Here is an 18,770-nt window from a genome sequence, read left to right on the forward strand (position 1 = left end):
AGCCTCCCACAACAAAGAATTATCTGGCCTAAAACATCAGCAGGGTCAAGGTTGAGAAACCCAGTATAGAGTGAAATGTTAATTTCTGGCAATTTCCTTTACAATGTCATTTTATGGTGCCTACTATTGAGGATGCCACATGGGTTCCCATGAACCAAGTGCACAGCATAATTCATGTACCGTGGTTTTGACATTGACACTTGGAGGCTAAATATATGAAAAGATTATTTTTGACTGTTTAATACAGAAACTCAAGAATAGGTCAGATACAACATTGTAAATGTGTTTTTCCTTTGATATAAAGAAACTAACTGTATTGAGATATTAATGCTGTAAAGGAAAACTTCAAGCTTAAGAAATTTATCTTACAGTTTTAAGAATTGAACCAGAAAGAAAAGTATATTTGGAGTGTGCTAATAAAATGAATAAAAATGCTCTCCAGGGCCTTGGTTTTCATATTTCATTTCAAACACAATGCTTGGAACTCAGTTTAACAAGGCAAAGCTGTTTGAATCAAATAAACATAAAATAAAGTAAAGCCCTTAGTGAGTAAATGAATCAAAAAAACAAATACTTTTTGGTTTTTCACATTTTCTCCCTAGGATTTTCTGATCAATAAGGATTTCTTAGTCTCTTCACCCTCTAGTGGAAGGGGGAGAAATAACCTTACAATGAGATCTATTGCAGTTATATAAAAAAGCTTCAAGCCGATCCTGAAAAATGAAAAAATGCTTACTTTTAAGTCTAGCTTTTTCAGCTGGATCCAGGGCAGCCACAAGCTCAGAAACACGCGACGGTAGACCTATTCCAGTTTTATTCACAGCTCGAACTCGGAATATATAAGAACGACCTTCTATCAATCCAGTGACTGGAAAACGAGCAAACTTCACAGGTGTGTCATTGCATTGAGACCAGCTATCTGTGCCCACCTCACATCTAAGGGAAAGAATATTAAAAGAATATTAAAAAGAATATTAAAAGAAGTATGGCTAAATTAATAGCTCCAAAGCTGCAAACCCACCCCATTGCTTCAGATCTTTCTATAAAACATCCAGATCAAGTGTAGTCCTGTAGTTATTTAATTGCAGGTACTCAGTTCCACTTAATGGTAATATGTTTTCTTTAACAAAAAGAAGGAAGCTTCATACCCTTCCTGAACACATATGTGTGATTTGACCTCACTAAAAGCAAGCAGGTGAGAGGCCTGGGGGGCTAAGCAGGGGAGTTTTGGGGGAAAAGAAGCAAGCAGGTATGTACAATCTTTAAAATGGCTAGACTGAGGGGGGAGGACCCTCAAACATTTCCGTGGCTGATGTCTTGAATTCCACCATTACTGACTTCCTTAGGCATTTTCTTTTAAAAATGGAACTATTGTTGAGAAAGTTAACACCTTAAAATATACTTATTTGTGTTGTAATTTGGAAAGAATTCACTACATGCTGTGTGGGTAGGAGGGCGACAGGGCACTGTGATATTTTTGTTCCTTACTAGATGAGATCGATGAGCTACAGGGGAATTCCCAGGCCTGGAGGGGGACTTTAAGTGCCTGGAACCTCATATTTCTAACTGGGTGCTTTTACAGCATTCCATGCCTGGGAGACAAAGATAACAGTTCATACACTGAGCTTAGCCTGACCAACAGGGCTTTAGGAGCTCAACCTGTGATTGAAGTATACAGCACTAGGATTAAGTAACTCATCATTTTTATGAGCAGAGCACAACAGTTTTAGTTTATATCACTTCCCCAACACAGCTCTGTGTTCAAAATGTATAATTCCCAAATGATTCTCATGGGGGAGGGCGTTGCCTATGGTAGTGCAAAGGTGGTTGGGGTCTTCACTTCCTCACCATCACCCTTCCATTCAAGAGGTAAATATTTTCCTCAACCTTATGTAAAGTGCTATGAAATATGGCTTCAATCCTTGCCTTTCCATCCACTTTCCCCTAATTCTTCCTTTGTAGAAATTATGGAGCTGTTATGAATGGGGCGTGGGAGGGAGCTGAGAGGGCTAGGACAGTTCCTCATACTGCTCATGTCTCTCGCCATGCAGATACTGTTGTGGTGACCCAGTGATCCTAGAACGTGCTGCCTAATCCTTACGTGGGCAGAAAAAAAGGTGGAGAGCAGCTCCTCTGGAGATGTGTGCAGCATCGTAGAGCAGAAAGAACACAAACTTACAGCCAGGCTGCTCTTAGAATTCTAGTTCTGTTAGAATTACACTGTGTGACTTAGTATTTCCTCATTAGCATGTGGCCTTGGGTCAGCTACTCATTTCCTACTTGTAATAATAGCACCTACCTTTCAAAGGATGGGTATGGTTAGTAGTTAATATATGTGTAGAGTTTAGAACAGTGCCATGCACATGACAAATGCTTAATAAATATTAGTCATAATATGGTTATTTTTATTATGACTAAGACAAGAGAAAAACAAAATGTACTACTGATTGTCCTTGGTCCTTCACTGATCAAAGTTTACAAATCTCTTTAGATATTTGCCAAAGACAATAAGGCTGAAAAGATGATGAAAAAGAATCTATCTAAAACTTCACAGTTCATCATTACTAAAAGATGAACTAATATAAAAGCACTTAGTTTACAATTAAACAGCATATAACTTATGATGTGGGTGGTATTCAATAGACATATATTTACTTATTGCTATAAATATTAGGTTTACTACACCTTAATACAACCCTATTGTACCACAGCAGCACTGGTCATGTGTCCCTAGTGGTTTCTACAATTAGATTTTATTGCTCAAAAATGAAAAGAGAATTGAAGCAACTACTTGAATAGAAACTAAGTCAAACAACAGTGTATTTAGGTTGATAATATAAAATTATTGTCTATGTGGTCTAAGCTCACTGGATAATTAATATGTAAGACCCAATTACCATAAATATCAGAGTCTCTAAGTTTGGAAAATATAAACAGTAAGAACTTAGAACATAATTTAATACTATTGATAGTTATTTCTTGGTCTAACTTGAAACCACTTCCTGCTATGTAAATTAGATTTTGTTAAAGTATTTCTTAAAGTATTATTTGTCACTTAATATTCTTAAATTACTGACATACTAGGAATACGGATATTAAATATATTGAATACCAGCTTTTTCATTTCCAAAGTGATCTCTCTTAGGTCTACAAATTCATAGTATTCTTGCCGAATTAGTGACTTGTGCTGGTAGTCAAATTCAAAGATTATCGTTGGAATTTCGGTATATCTATCTGCCTATCTGTCTGTCTGTCTATCTATCTATCTATCTATCTATCTATCTATCTATCTATCTATCTATCTATCGGCACAGAGACAAAAACACAGGGAAGGAGAGAGGAGAGACTAGAAAAGAAAATATTTCACCTAGAAATGGTGGGAGAAATCAGGCATGTGCCACTATGGCCAAATAGCTCTAACTAAAATTAGACTAAGTACTAACTTATCAATAAAATATCCCAGAATAGGACTCCCTCCATCCACAGCTGGCTGTTTCCAAGAAATGATGATATAATCTTTGTTGGCATCCAAGCACACCACGTCTAAGGGGGAGGCTGGGGCTCCTTCAATCTCTGCATCAGCATCTGTGAAGACACGGAAGGATCCCATTAACTTTCTCAGCTGTGCTCTGTCCGTCCAGCAGACTGGGGGCTTGGTGCACACATTTCTTACCACATCACTACAATGGCTACATCTTTGGCCCCAGTGGTGGAAGCCGCAGTCTTGTAATTTGGTTACCAACACAACAGTGTGTGCTTTTCACCATCAATATGAAAAACATGATGTTAGAAAGGGCTCTGAAAAGGACCCGTGACCTATGCCTCATGGCCCTTGCCTGCTCAAAATGTTCTGAAAGAAAATAAATACGTAGATGTCAGGGTTAGCTATCAGAAAAGCCTAATGTAAATTGTGCCAGAAAGTCTGTTCTTAAGATAATCATTGTGTAATGTTACTCAGAAACTATGAGTGGCTCCAAAGGGGAACAAACAGCTCTTTCTGTCACCTTCTGGATGCATCCACAAGAAAATAAGAACCATGAAACTTTGCCCATCCCTATACTTGGCACTACAATTTTGGAAGAAAAAGGAAAACATTCATTTTAGTCAAATGTTTGTGTCCAAACTGAAGATAGTTGCAAAAGGAACTCTGATGCAATACCCATATCTGAGCTTAGTTTATCTGAGTTTAGTAAAAGTCCAGGATTATACAAGAAACAGAGGACTGTTTACGAAATGGGATCCTCTGACAGTGAGGTGCCCTCAGCTGTGTGTCCTCAGGCATATAGCTAAATTGGTCAGTGGGGAGGTTTTTAGGAAGAAAGGAAGGAGAATGAAAATAATCAGTTAGTAATCTTCTAAGTAAGAACAATTAAGACAGGAAGTAGAATCCCTGACAGAGGGAGTCCACATTTGTCAATTCCTCCAGACATCTGGTCAACTCTTTCATAACTGGAGTTAGTAGGAAAGCAGGCTGATGCTTGTAGGAGCCACTTACCCAAGGGAAAACAATCTTCTTGTCTAAATAAAAACTTTCTTTTTCTATCAGCTAGACTTGTGTAACTCTTATGAGTTACTAAAACATTTGATAACATGGCAGAAATGCTTATCTACTTCTGAATTTAATAGGTTCACATTACTTGAGCTCTGTGAAGAGCTCAAGTCACTTTGGTTTTGAACATCCTGTTTCTTGCCCCATGAACCTACAGGAAAGTGTCTCTAGGTAAATGTCTCCAACATTAAGTGCTATAGGAGAACGTAATTAGTTGGTGCCTAAAACCTAATGCAGAATGCCTGCATGCCACACAACAGGGAGTGAGCATTTTGGTGGGGAGAAATTTCTTTTCTTCCAGACTTTGAGAGCACTGGATGGGGGTGAGGGCCAACTGATGGTGAAGGTAGAGCAGAGCTGGAATGGACATAGAGATGTTGAAGTTAACAGGCCTCAGGGACTGCTGGAAAGCCACTAAGCTTTGGGAGGGACAGCTGGCAACCTCTTGCCATGTCCTTTTGCTAACGGCCCATAATGCAACAACCAGCAGCTCCTGTGTTGATAGAGTGGCGTTCAGTTCACTGAACATCCATTGTATGTAACAGCCTGGCAGACACTAGGCATTTTATAAAACTGCTTATAATATGCCTTTTGTGGGGTGGGCTTGACAATCTTTCAAAAAAACAGGTTCTGATTAACAGCTGCTTAAAGCCAAATCCAAATACTGTGTTATGTTACTTCACATTTGTGCTCTTGGCTCCCAGCAGCTGCTATGGACTGTCTGGCCCACAGCATCCATTCAGTCAACTTCAATTCTTTTCTTAGGCTCTGTCCTTCCTTCTTCCAACCCTCCAAAATAGCCAAACTTTTTGTAGGTTTGATTAATTAGGTCAACGATTAGCCTGATACTCTTTATATTTTGACCTCTGACACAGGCTATTAACAACTTTTTTCAAAATGTAAGTAATTCTATTGTTTATCTCTGTTATAAAAGTAGTGCATGCTCATAAATTATATAATCAAAAATATACATGAAAATCTCCTTTAATTCCATAACTCAAGAGATTACTACTAACACTTGCCTATATTTTTTTTAGATTGTTTTCTATGTTTATAACTCAAAAGTGGTTATTTTTAAAATAAAAGTGGAATGGGACTATTTAATTTCATGTAAACTGGTTTTTCTTGCTATATTTTCATATCAATAAATATAGGTATCAATAAATATAGGTATATATATATCAATAAATATATATCATTTGTTTTCATTGCTGTGTGGTATTCCATTGTTTATGTGGAGCATTTATTACACTTTATTTTATAGCTCCCATTGGTGGATATGTAGATTTCTTCCAGTTTTTCCCAATACAAACATTTTTTTCAACTTTGTCCACTCAAGTTCCTAGAACTAGAATTGTTGGAAATGTGTACTGTCCATATGTAGTGGCAAAACACCCAGAAAAAAGTTGAACAGATTTACAGTCACCACAATGTATAGGAGTGCTGGTTCCTCCATTTCTTTATCCCAGTGAATTTTTAAAATCTTTTAAATCTTTTCAATATGTGAAATGAAAATATATTATTTCAATTCATATTACTTTGATTACTAGTGAAAACTTTTTCATATATTTATTTGCCATTTGTAATTTCTTTCATGACATTTCTAACCCATCCTTTATCACTTTATCATCTCTTTCCTTCTCCTTCTCTCTTTGAGTGGGGACAGGGGATGGTGAGAAAAGAATATATAAAAATCTAGAAGAATTGTAATAAAATGATAACATTGGATATCTCTGGATGGCAGACTTATGGACGGCTTTTCTTTTTCTTTTTTTCTTATTTATATTCTCTATTTTTTCACAAAGAACACATATTATCTATGTAGTAAAATCCTGGCCAAATGTATGCAGCTCTGTGTTTGTGCAGACATATGGCACTTTATATACTGATCATTCTGGTTCAGAAGCTATTTTTCTAAGCTACAAAAAAACCAGACCTCTAAAAAATGTACTGAAATGGCCATATGTAGCTCAATGGATACAAAGTTTTAAAAAATACATAAAATGTCAGCAGTTTCTTAAAGAGTTAAATATAAATTTAACATGTGACCCAGCAATTCCACTTATTGGTAGGTATCTATCTACCCAAGAAAGATGAAAATGTAGGCTCATGTTTACCATCATGGATGCAAATGTTCATAGCAGCATTATTCATAATAGTCAAAGAATGGAAACAATGCAACTATCAGCTGGTGAATGGATAAACAAAATGAGGCATCTCCGTATAGTGCAATACTAGTCAGCAATAAAAAGGAACAAACTACTATCATAATGAACCCAAAACATATGCCCAAGGAAAGAAGACAGATGTAAAAGATCACATATTATATCCAGAAATGTCCAGAAAACACCCATCTATAGAGATATAAAATAGATTAGTTGTTACCTATGTGCTGAGCTGGGGTTGAGTGAGGAATGGGCACAAGAAATCTCTTTAGGTTGATGGAAATGTTATAGAAACGGATTGTGGATGATGGTGATTGTGGATGATAGTTGGACAACTCTATAAATATTCTAAAAAGCACTGTCCACTTAACATGGTTGGATCTTATGGTATGTAAGTTGCACCTCAATAAAGATTTTTTTAAAAAAGAATCGAAAATATATCATTTAAGATAAACTTATGAGGGAAATCTTTTTCTAAAAAAGTGTTATATTTACAACGTAATTGCTAAAATTTGTCTTTCTAATTTATCTTTTCCATTCTCTCACATCAACATCTGACAAATTTTAGAATCTTTCCATTTGATTATTTTGTGGATTTGAAAACTGGCCCAAGTATAAATTTCAAATTTCAATCCCCTCCCCCTGTGTATAGTCAGTTATGTGAAGTCTGGCCTAAAGTCAGAAAGTCACAATTCTAGATGTGGGCATTGAGAAATGTTGTTGAGAAAACCCTAGACTATGTCACATTTTCCAGAAGATGTCCACTAAGGAATCACGCAGGCATAAATTTTTTTTTTTTTTTTTTTTTTTTTTGGAGTCACCAGAGATACTCTCTGGCTCATGTAAGACAACTGAGAGCAAAGGCAAAGACTGCTTATTTAGTCCTCATTTAGCCAGGTTTATCCAGGTGGTTAGGCTAAACAAATTTGCTGATAAATTCCAGTATGTCTGTTTTCACTGCAATTTACCCAGAAGGCTAGCTTCTGTCTTCCCCTGGTGATATCTGACTTTCCCCATAATGTTTTCGTGTAGAAGAAAATCTAACACATTTTTCAGTTGGAATAGATATTCATGTATCTTTATCAGTTGCAGAATTCAGTGATCATTTGTTATTGTTCAGTACTGGTGTGGTATAGACTGCTAACTGTCCCCAGTATCTATGCGTCTTGTTTCCTTTCAGATTGATTTGGCCTTGGTGTTGTAAATATTCTTGGGTGTTCTGATTTTTGCTAGGTCTTACCTCGAACAAAGACATAAGCACTATATTGTTCATAATATTCCCCCATTCGTACACGGATTGTGTAGAGGCCTTCATCTTCTTTGTTGAGATGAGAAAAAGTCAGTGTTGCCCGATCTCCACTCCAATGTGTTTGCATCCATTTTAATGAAGAAACAGGTGCTCCTAGGGAGGAAAAAGTCAGCAAATTAACAGATTTTTTTCTTTTACTCCCTTCTTTCTCTCTCCTCTCCATTCCTCTCTCTTCCTTCCTTTCCTTCCTACCCATCACGTTTTAAAAATCTTTCTATTCCTCTTCTGTATTGCAAGCTATTTGCCTACTAGAGCTTTGCCATGTTTATATTGGTAAAAATACTAGATCAGGCTTTGCCATGTTTATATTGGTAAAAATACTAGATCAGAAATGACTAGTACCAGAGACATCATCTACAGCGCCCAGTGCAAAATGAAATTGCAAGGCCCCTTCTTCAAAAAGCAGAGAAAAAAGTGCCATTAAAGGTACTAAAGTATAAGGTTTTTTCCTTTAAAAATTGTGTGTTATTTATAGAATGTAATAAGGATAATACAAATTGCAAAAAATTATATTCATGCCATAATTTTATTAAAATAATTATTCATGTGATATCTTGATTGATAATAAATATTTCTGGCTTGCTTTTCTGTAAATTCAGTTATTGAATCACCAAATTTATACTTTTAGCAACTTCATTTTAAATGGATATAATTGAAAGCAACATCAATCGCTCTTTGTGAATACAGGATCACAAATGAGTTTTGATTTTTTTTATTTTAAGCATCTTTCTGCTAATAAAACTATTACTGCAGCTCTTAAGAGTGTTATATTGCTATAGTATTACATATTTTATAGTATATAGTATTGCATAGTTATGGTATTATAAAGTTAACATTGGGTTAACTTTCTGATAAACTATTTCAAAATATAAATCATAGTACTATAGAGCTGATGATTCTTGAGGAACAATTTTTCTAAAAAGATTAAACTCTTCATACAAATTAGTCTCATGTAAGTCTGAATATAGTTTTAAACGTAAATTTACATAATTACATCTTAATGTTTTCTCTTACATGTCCTGTAACTTGTGGACATCATATAAGAAACTGAAAATGATTTCATGATTTGTATATAATTCAAACACCTGTTTATGCATTCTATCACTATCTCTTCAATTAAGAGGGAAAAGTAATTTTAAAATTATCTTCCTTGTTAATAATTGCTTCATCTAAAGTCTCATAAAAAAAGTGTTCTTTTTCATTGAATGTGACAATCTTTAAACAATTTCTATTTCTAAGCTCAAGGATAGTTGATCTGCAATGTGGCATTTTTCATCACCACAGGTTCTAAACTCTGAAGAATTCTAACAACTACCTTATGTGCTTTATTGCAAGGACTATATACAAGCTTTTATTTTGTAATATTTTATTGACAAGATGTACTGCCTGATTGGCAGCAGTTCCTGTCACAGTGCTCAAACCAGGAGGTTAATATTTGTGCAGCTCCCACAAAGATGATTTCTGGGGATGGACAGGGAAGCTGGTTTCCCACTGTGGGTTCTCATGCCACCCCCATGGGGAGTTCCTCCTCTTCTCTAGGACCATATTCACCATCAGTGCTGCTGCTGTTGCCACTGCTGCCATGCTGACTTCAGTATGGGCCCAGGTCCGAGTCTCAGCCCTTGCTTCGGGACCCCAGAATGCACAACTGAAGTTCAGGCAGACTGCTTGGTGAACACGCTGCCCACTGCCCACCCTGCCCAGGGGCCAATGGGCATATTCCATAGTCCCACTGGACTTCACTTTATTTTACCAAATAAAATTCACTTACAAAATGAATATTTATCCAACTTCCAAAAACAAAAAAATACATTTTTTGTAATCCTTTCCACATATTACTTGATGATAAGAAATAATCATCTCCACAAATACATTACGCAAATTCTGCTATTTTGATATATGTGTAAAAACTTTTTTAACATCCAGTAGGTGTAGGTTATACCCTCTAACATCCAGATTCTGCCAGCTCTGATGAACAGATCTTCAGCCTTATGGGCATTCATGCTCTAGTGCCACGCCCAGTCTGTGACCTTCTGAAAATAAGAACCTCAGTGAGAATTCATTATACAGGCTCACCATTTCTGTACCACTGGATCTCTGGTTGGAAATGTTTAATTTCAGGAGTGATAACTACACGGCAGCCTAGACTTAGCGTCTCGCCCTCTCTCCCAAATGACACATCAAACTTCTCATCAAAGTGAATCTCAAACTTGGAAGCATAACCATAAGGGGTCACGGCAACTGGGTAGAACAAAAACAAACATCAGTAATTTATTTTTTCTCATCAAAGAGACACAGCATTTCAATGAGAACAGGCAGAGAGCAGTCACAACAAAGACCGATCAAATGATTTATCTGGGCAAAAATTAAATCTTATGAAAGAAGTACATAGCACATTCACATATATCATGATGTGAAATGGATATTCTTTTTATAAAAATTCTTGCTTCATTGGTCAGAAGAGCTTATTTATAATTAATAGAATTTGGAGGACAGATTTAATGCTTTACATAAAATGTAAATTAATACCATGTTTGGCCTAGATGTAAATAGTTAGCTGCAATATACGTATGCACTTTTTAATTTTAGATTCTGAGTCATTTAAACTCTTTTGCTTGTACTCTTGGAACAAATAGCCATGTCAATTACTCATAAAAATAGAGTTTTTCGGGAAGTTGTTTTAGTTTCTTTAATGATCTGAGTAAAAAATATATGACATGTCAATGGAGGAAAACTGAAAAGTTTAAAATATTGTAAGTTTAAAAATATTTTTCTTAGAAATGTCTTATTTATAGATTGAGTAAATGCCTGCATCATAATCTCTCCCAGGTTTTATTTTCTCTTTTCTCAAAGAAAAGAGCTTGGGAAAATATTAACTATTTATTGATGGACTTTTATATGCCAGGCATGCTATATTTGACATATCATCTAATCCTCGCAAAATCCCCATGGTACAGATATTAGTTTTTCCTCTCTTTCAAATGGAGATATAGACATTCACAAATATACAGCTAAAGTGAAGGTTTCAAAGGTATCATGTGTGAAGTTGAAATTCAAACCCATACCACACAACGCTAAAACTTAAAGCCCTTTCTTTCACGTTTCACCTCTCTTCCTAACACCTCTTAGTATTGATTTGAAATGGCAAGCTAACGTTTAATTGAGTCAACTCAATTAATTGAGTGCCAAGTATTGTTCCAAGTGTTTGATATCTATCAATTGAATTAAGCCTCATGATAAGTACCATGATTATCTCTATTTTATAGATGAGGAAACAGCAGCATAGGGAGGCTAAATAACTGCCCACATTCACCCCTCACAGCCAGGATTTACACCAGTGGGCTGTTTCTAGAACTTGTGCTTTCAACCAATACATGGTATTGCTTTGTATTTGAGTGCTGCCAGGGAAATAACTCTTTGAAGCATGCCTCATCTGCCCCACTTTTACATGATGATGTCCCACTGAAATAAAAAAGCAAAACAACATGATCAGACCTTGCTCATTGGGAAGCTGGGCTGGTTCTAAAGCTGCCTTAGGGAGTAGAGACAAGGGTTAGAGTAGGCCTGAGATTTAGGGGTTGGCAAATCTGTGAGGTAAATCTAGACTACCTCTTGTTTTGTACCATTAAGAATGGTTTTTAATTTGTTTAATAATTGAAAAAAATCAAAAGAATAATAACATTTTGTGACACGTGAAAAGTGATAGGAAATTCAAACTCAATGTTTATAAATAAGATTTTATTGGAACACAGCCATGCTCATTCATTTACCTCCTGTCTATGGCTGTTTTTGTGTTACAATGGCAGAGTTGAACAGTTGTGACAGAGACAGTGTGGCCCACAAAGCCTAAAGTATTTACAACCTAGTCCTTTACAAAAAAAAATGTTTACTGACCGTTGGTTTAGAATATGGTTTAGAATTAGAAAGACCAGGTTACAAGTCTCTACCATTATGCGTAGCTTTGTCCCATGATTTAACCTCTCCGACCTACTTCTCCATCAGCATAGCACAGATAAAAATGTACCTATTTCATAACCTTTGAGAGAGCATTAAATGAGTCAGTGCATATTTTAAAAGTCTTAGTACAGTGTTTGGGACAATGATCAATACATATTAACTATTAGAACAGAACCAAGGGCAGGAAGCTTTATCTATAATATTTACCAGCAAATTCCATGCACCTAAACCGGTACCTAGCACACAGCAGATGCTCGATAAATATTAGCTGAATGGATCCTGTTTTCTATGTTAGGAACAATTGTGTTCAATTCAAGGGCCAGTCAGGGGAGGCTCTGACTGAGTGCAATTAAAGGTAGCAAAGTAAAGTTGAGCTGAGCTTTCAGACCTTGACTTGATGGAGAAGAGGGAAATAGGAGAAACGTGGATGATGATATGCTGTGAGAATGAGCAGGATACGTTCAGAAAATTGTAGAATGATCAACAGGCCAGCCATGGGGACATTGGAAGTAAGTCATAGCTTCAGAATTTCCAACTATTCTGTCTCAATATAAATCAAATGATAAGAAAAAATCATGATTTGGGATGTGTTCCTCCCTCACTCCCACTCATCATTCCCTCTTGCCCATGGGATTGATACCAATGGTTATAACTTGGAATATTAAAATTAGGAGCTATTCCATGAAGGTGATTTAGTAGGTCATTTGCAAACATAAAAATAACCAATTAGGTGATAAACTGACCCATGAGAAAATATCTTCATCAACCATTTTCAAAACTATCACTTATTTTTTAATGTTTGGAAAACAAGAAGTTAGGGCTTGGCTACCTTTTTTCACTCTGACCGTTGTAAGCATCTAATTATTTGAATAACCATAAGAATTTTACTTTTTATTATTGCTTACCATGAAAAGAAGTTCTGATTTAGATGAAATAATTGAAGTTTACAAATTCACAAATTACCACTGATTGAAATTTTTATTATCTTGCTATTTAACCACATTTAGACTTCCATTTAAATTGCACTTCATAAATTAATGTACTTATTCATTCGTTATTGAATAGCTACTCTGTGTCAGGCAAGAGGGCTTAGAGATAAAAGGCCCAGCCTTGCCTTCAAGTGGCTCATGAGCCAGTAGGACAGAAAAACATGTAATAGTTAACAGTGTCCAGTGTAATAGATGTTCTTATGGAGGTGTCATGGCCTCACCAGGGACACCCAACCTGATTGAATGGGGATGAGGGTGGCAGTGGGGATCAGACATGGATTTCTCAAGGAGGTGGTACTGACCAGTATATTTAAGGATGAGTAAGATTGCTCTGGTACAGCCCAGACTTGCACGTGTGTGTGTGTGTGTGTGTGTGTGTGTGTGTGTGTGTGTGTGTGGTTAAGTCACTCTGCTCAGGTTTGTGTAATGATTTCTCAGTTTAACACAGAAAGACTTAAAAGCATTGTCATTTTTAGCCCATCACATATATGGGCTTTTAAAAAACCAAAACAAAGCAACTATATTCAGAAAGAGAACAGTAACCCAAGAATCTAAAAAAATAAAACAAACCATAGACAGCTATTATATACATATTAGTATATATTCTACTTCATACTATACATTTACTTCAGCATTATAGAATATCTTATTGTGCTGTATTTTAAATGGAGATGATACTTAGCAAATACATTGTATATTTTTGAACTTACAGCTGAGGGGCATGGTGGAAGCCCCGGCGTGGAAGCGAGTCTCATCAAATTCTCCCTTATATCCTAGAAAAGAAAGCAGAAATTCATTTGATCTACTTCTTGACTTATTTACTTTTTAGCAAAGTGAATAAATTTAAACATAATACATTTTGAATAAAACAAGCCCAGCAAACCTACTCTTTACCACAACCGAGGCATACGCTGAAAGCTCTCCTTTAACGTTCATTGCCGAAGCCCGGTACTGAGCAGTGTCTTCAAAGTCACATCTGAAAGAACGTATATAAATGAGTGGACATCACAGTGACACTCCTTGTAATTACTGGCTGTTCCTTCAAGGATCTCTTTGCTGCCTTGGCACACTGCAAATCAGTGGCTAGCATGTGGTTCTAAGTGGCTCATGATGAAGCTACTCTCTCTGATCTGGTTCCCTGCGGGATCTTACATAGTCCAAGAGATTCAGGCCAGTGGCACAGAATGGGAGAAGACCTACAGTCCACTGTGATCCTAGCCTGGGTTCATTTATAATGTCCAAAAACAAAGTCGACAAAATGCTAAGTACATAAATTATAGAGTGGACAACATTATGATCAACTAGGGGTACAGTCTCCCTGCTGGCCTCCCTCAGGGTGAGTTTCAGTTGGGGGGTAACAGGGCAACAAGAAGAAAAGGAAATGCCTCTCCTTGTAGACTTCCACAGTCTCCTAGAGCCACAAAGCACATCCAGGTTGGTAAACATGTGGTTCTGTGTTCTAGCCTTAAAGTTATTTGTCCCTTAATTCTTCTAAGGTTCAGGCCACACTGGGAGTTTTGTCCCACAGCATGACACAAGAACTGATATTTGGAAGTGCCTCTGACTTATAATACAGAAATTGGGATGTCTTTAATAATGGAGTTAGGGAGACAATTTTCTCACAGAGAGATGAACAGGCTAAGATTTCAAAGCAGGTTGTTTGTGTCTTACCATGACAAGTGTCTATGTTATTCATTGTCCCTCTAAGTTGAGCTTCATTCATATAAACATATTTCTTGTTGAAATTTTACAGACATCAATAGAACACCAGGAAGGTCAATACAGTTGTTTTTCTCATAATTATTTAATTATCAAGCCACCACATGGCTCACTGCTGCCTCAGTAGAACCACTGACTGGCAGGATTGATGTGACCTGAGGTCAGGGTCAGAGCTTGGCGAATGTCCCAGGGTCCCAGGGTTCTTTTTGAAGCCCAGCATCACTTGTGTCAACTGTTGTGATCTCAGGAGAAGGCTATAAATCTCTTGAGATCAGAATGACGTAAATTTTACTTTGACATCTCAGCATGTCATGGTTTTATGTGAACTGAAAATGGTGAGAGCTTGTTTAACTTTTGTATCCACATAACTAGGCTTGGATTTCAAAACCATTCTAGGAGACACGATAAACCCTTGAGGACTTGGAAATTTTGATGTGGGTTCTACTTTCAAATTTTGCTTTGGCTTTTGCTTTAAAAACATCCCAATGTCCGTGCTGCCTCCATCTACAGGTTGATGGGGGTGGGGGTGGGGGGGGAGGGCTGCATCGTTTCCCACAGTTCCCAGTGAGCTGAAAGAAAGAACAATTTCTCCTAGTCCTGCTTATTTTCAATGCCACCCACCCTAACCTCCGTGGCCTTTACTGATTAAAGCCAAAAGAGTACGATGATGATGTTGATTTGGAACTCTGAAAGGATAACTGAATATAAATGTCTATGTATATAACATATTTTCTTGCTAATGTCTAAGAAAAACTCCCCAGTATATAACAGGATAAATAAAAAGATACAAATTAATTTTTTCCTCATCATCTTTGACTAAATTCAAACATAAGTTCACTTTGGGAGGTAACGAGGTCTTGGTAATAATGAGTCATGCTTATCACTGTTAGGTATGCACTGAGAGAAGCAATGCATGTGGACACCACCCATTGTGTTATTCAGCCTGTACTGGGAACAAAAGAGGAGAGCAGCTGCTAACTAGAGCAGAGTGGTGCCTCCCTGAGCAATTGTCCGGCAACACACATGGACCCCGATGTCCTCTTACGTATTAATTTCCAGCGTGTGCATTCCATACCGACTTTCAATAATATACTTTCCAGGGTTTGCATGGACATTTATTGGCACCTGGTTTTTATACCTATGAGAAAATGGAAACAAGGCAACGTAAGTTGAAGTGTAAATAGCTGCATGATCACACACACACACACACACACACACACACTCACACACACACACAATTCTTGTTCTTGAAGAAACACCTGTAAACACGGCGTTGAGGTCAGCAGCAGTGTCTGTTCAATAAATCCAAATCTATGGCAGATTAAATAAAATCACTATAAATACAATAAAACTTCTTGATGTACTTGCTTTCCTCTTCTCCACCATAAAAACTACATTTAAGAAGCCGATCATTCATAAGAATGTGGTTGAATCTTGCATACATAATGTGGAGTGAAAGAGCCAGACGCAAAAGAGTACACAGTACAATGATTGCTTTATATAAAGTACAAAACCAGAAAAGACTAATTCATGCTGCTGCTGGAAGTCAGGAAAGTGATTTCCCCCCAAGGAGAGTCGGGGAAGTGGGGAATAGGGGACATGAAGGAGGCATCTTGGGTGCCGATAATGTTTGGGTTTTTGATTTGGTTACACAGGTGTGTGCAAAGAAATTCATCAAAGCTCTACATTTATATATAATATGCACATTTTTGTGTGCATATTATACGTACTTAAAAGATCTAAAACAAGGAAAAACTTGGCAATTGTTGACATGACGGGGGGGGTTGAGTTGAGGGTTTTTATTGTTAGCTCTCTACGTAGGATGACAGCAAAACATTCTTCCTACTAACATTCTTGTATTTTGTTAAAAAAAAAAAAAGAATGTCATTGTATTGAAAGCTCATTATATTTAAGTGTTTTATTCTGTCGTAAGCAAGTATAAGCAAGTATGGCTCTTGGCTTGGAAGAACTTAAAATATTAATCAAGAAAGAAAACTTCCAACAAATAAAAGCTGAAAAGATTCCTTTTTTCCCATCCCTAGTTAGTCCTCAAAGGCTGGAGCTACAAGGCGGGGCCCTTCCTGAGACACTGTCTCCCAAGTCTACAAATGGCACTTTGATTCTTCTTCACCACACCCTCTTGGTGTCAATAGCCAGTGTCTCTGGTGCCAAACCAGACTCTCCTGTGCACGCCAATTTCTGCCCAAAAGAGGAGGTGGATTGTACTTGTTTTCCTTTCAGACACCCCACTTTACGTGCACGAATAGCATAACACTAATAGCAATCACCGACACAGAGCGTTCATTAGGATCCAGGCAAGATTCTAAGTGCTTTCTGAACAGATTAGTAAATTCAGCCCTCACAGCAACCACCCGAGGCAGAACTATTTTCAACATCATTTTCCAGATGAAGAAACCAAGCTTAAGTAACTTGTCCCAGCTCACACAGCTAGGAATAGCAGAGCTGGGATTTGAACCCAGGCAGCCTGGCTCCTGACAACATATATGAGGCTTCCATTTTCCAACTGTTTTCTATTTAGCTGCATTTTATTGTAGTGGAAAGGGAGAGAAAGAAAGGAAATAATCCTTAGTCAGTTCCTTCCTCTTTCCAACTTCTGCGCTTGCACATGTATGCACACATGTTCTATGTCCCTAAACCACAATTATTTTCTATACTTTTTAAAATGTATCATTCTCCCCCATTTAGCAAAATTCTAACTCATCCTTCAAGGTTCAGATCAAATGCCACTTCTTCAATAAACTCCTCCCTGAAATCCCACACAATATTAATCGTTTCTGCATCTCCACACCGGTCTTACCTGGTTCAAATTGCAAGATATAACATTTATTAAATTATGGTTCAATATGTGTCAGTTCTACTAAGCTGGCAGTGCCTTGATGATGGGGATTGTGTCTGATCCATATTTGCTTGTATTCCCAGTCTCAAGGAAATATGAGCCATGGGCACATATTAGGTAAATTGTTAAATTGGATTGAGCAGAATTATTGTCTAACGCAATGAATTAATTGTAGTTTCATAACTTATAACCAAAGGTAAAGAGTTCTGATTTGGTTAATTTAAAATAAGTGCAGATGAAGAAAGTAACTTGAGGCTCTTTGTGTCTCGGTTCCCTCGGATCTGAAATGAAAGGGTTGGACTCGCTTAAGCAACGCAGCTGTGTGGCAGGCATAGCAGTATATATAACCTTCTACCCAACCCACAGAGATTTTGCTAGCTATTTCCTGCCAGCCTAGAAGTGGCCTCAGACAGCTGGACTCCAGGCAGACAGGACTATCTGATCAGGGATGGCCTGTAGAAAGAAATCTGCTGGCTTCTCCCAATTTTGAACATTCCTCGTTGTGATGAATAACAGGGTAGAACATGTTAATTGACATGTTCTTCTGATTGAATTGGTTTAGGTAATTTCATATTTGACTCAGAAGCTACCTCTTGCTCAGATTTTCATGTACTGGAGTATTTTCAGTAGTTCCTTTTAGCATAAGTAGAGAAATATGACACCAAAGGCTGATGCATGTGTTACTTGACCCAACAACAGAGTGACACTCGATTTGGCTTCTGACCAAAAATGTTGTTCAGATCTGCATAAAATTCGAGTTAAAACAGTATTTCACAGCTCCCAGGGTTGCTTCACCAACCTTGCTCTTCAGTACTACTCAACTTAGTAACTTAATGTCTTTCCTACACACACATACACACACAAACACACACACATTTTGAGGAGCTTCTAGTCTTTCCTCTGGTACTCCAGACATCAGTGTAAGAAATGCCTGTTTTAAAGCGGCAGGCAAAGAGTAGGTTGAAGTAATTCAATTCTCTTCTTCAAAGAATTCACAGAGGCATTCAGGTTCCAAGTCACTTGACATTGCCTGTCTTCAGTATTAAGTCAGAAAAGAAAAGAAGGATTTTCGGGCTGCTCTGTATATGCTTCACAGTTTATTATTTCTGGAAAGTGAAATTCCAAACTGGCCTGTCATCGGCTAATTTTGGAGAGTAATCTACACTCTGGGATTACTTGTCAAGAGGTTTCTGAAATTCTTGTGAATATTGAGAGGTATACTATT

The 18,770-nt window shown here is 37.2% G+C and overlaps 1 protein-coding gene across 2 annotated transcripts in view; it reads right to left on the reverse strand.

Moving 5' to 3' along the window:
* The window catches only part of MYOM1 (myomesin 1), a 139,588-nt gene that overhangs the window by 81,785 nt on the left and 39,033 nt on the right, over window positions 1-18,770 (reverse strand). For both annotated transcript variants that reach the window (XM_081079059.1, XM_081079060.1), the window contains exons 6-12: window positions 15,734-15,826; window positions 13,857-13,945; window positions 13,680-13,742; window positions 10,100-10,264; window positions 7,955-8,116; window positions 3,444-3,585; window positions 737-936 (exon numbers count right to left, since the gene is read on the reverse strand). In XM_081079059.1, coding sequence (XP_080935185.1) covers window positions 737-936; window positions 3,444-3,585; window positions 7,955-8,116; window positions 10,100-10,264; window positions 13,680-13,742; window positions 13,857-13,945; window positions 15,734-15,826 — 914 coding nt within the window. The remainder of the gene's footprint in view (window positions 1-736; window positions 937-3,443; window positions 3,586-7,954; window positions 8,117-10,099; window positions 10,265-13,679; window positions 13,743-13,856; window positions 13,946-15,733; window positions 15,827-18,770) is intronic.

Source organism: Rhinolophus hipposideros (assembly GCF_964194185.1).
Source record: "Rhinolophus hipposideros genome assembly, chromosome: 17".
Classification (NCBI taxonomy): Eukaryota; Metazoa; Chordata; class Mammalia; order Chiroptera; family Rhinolophidae; genus Rhinolophus; species Rhinolophus hipposideros.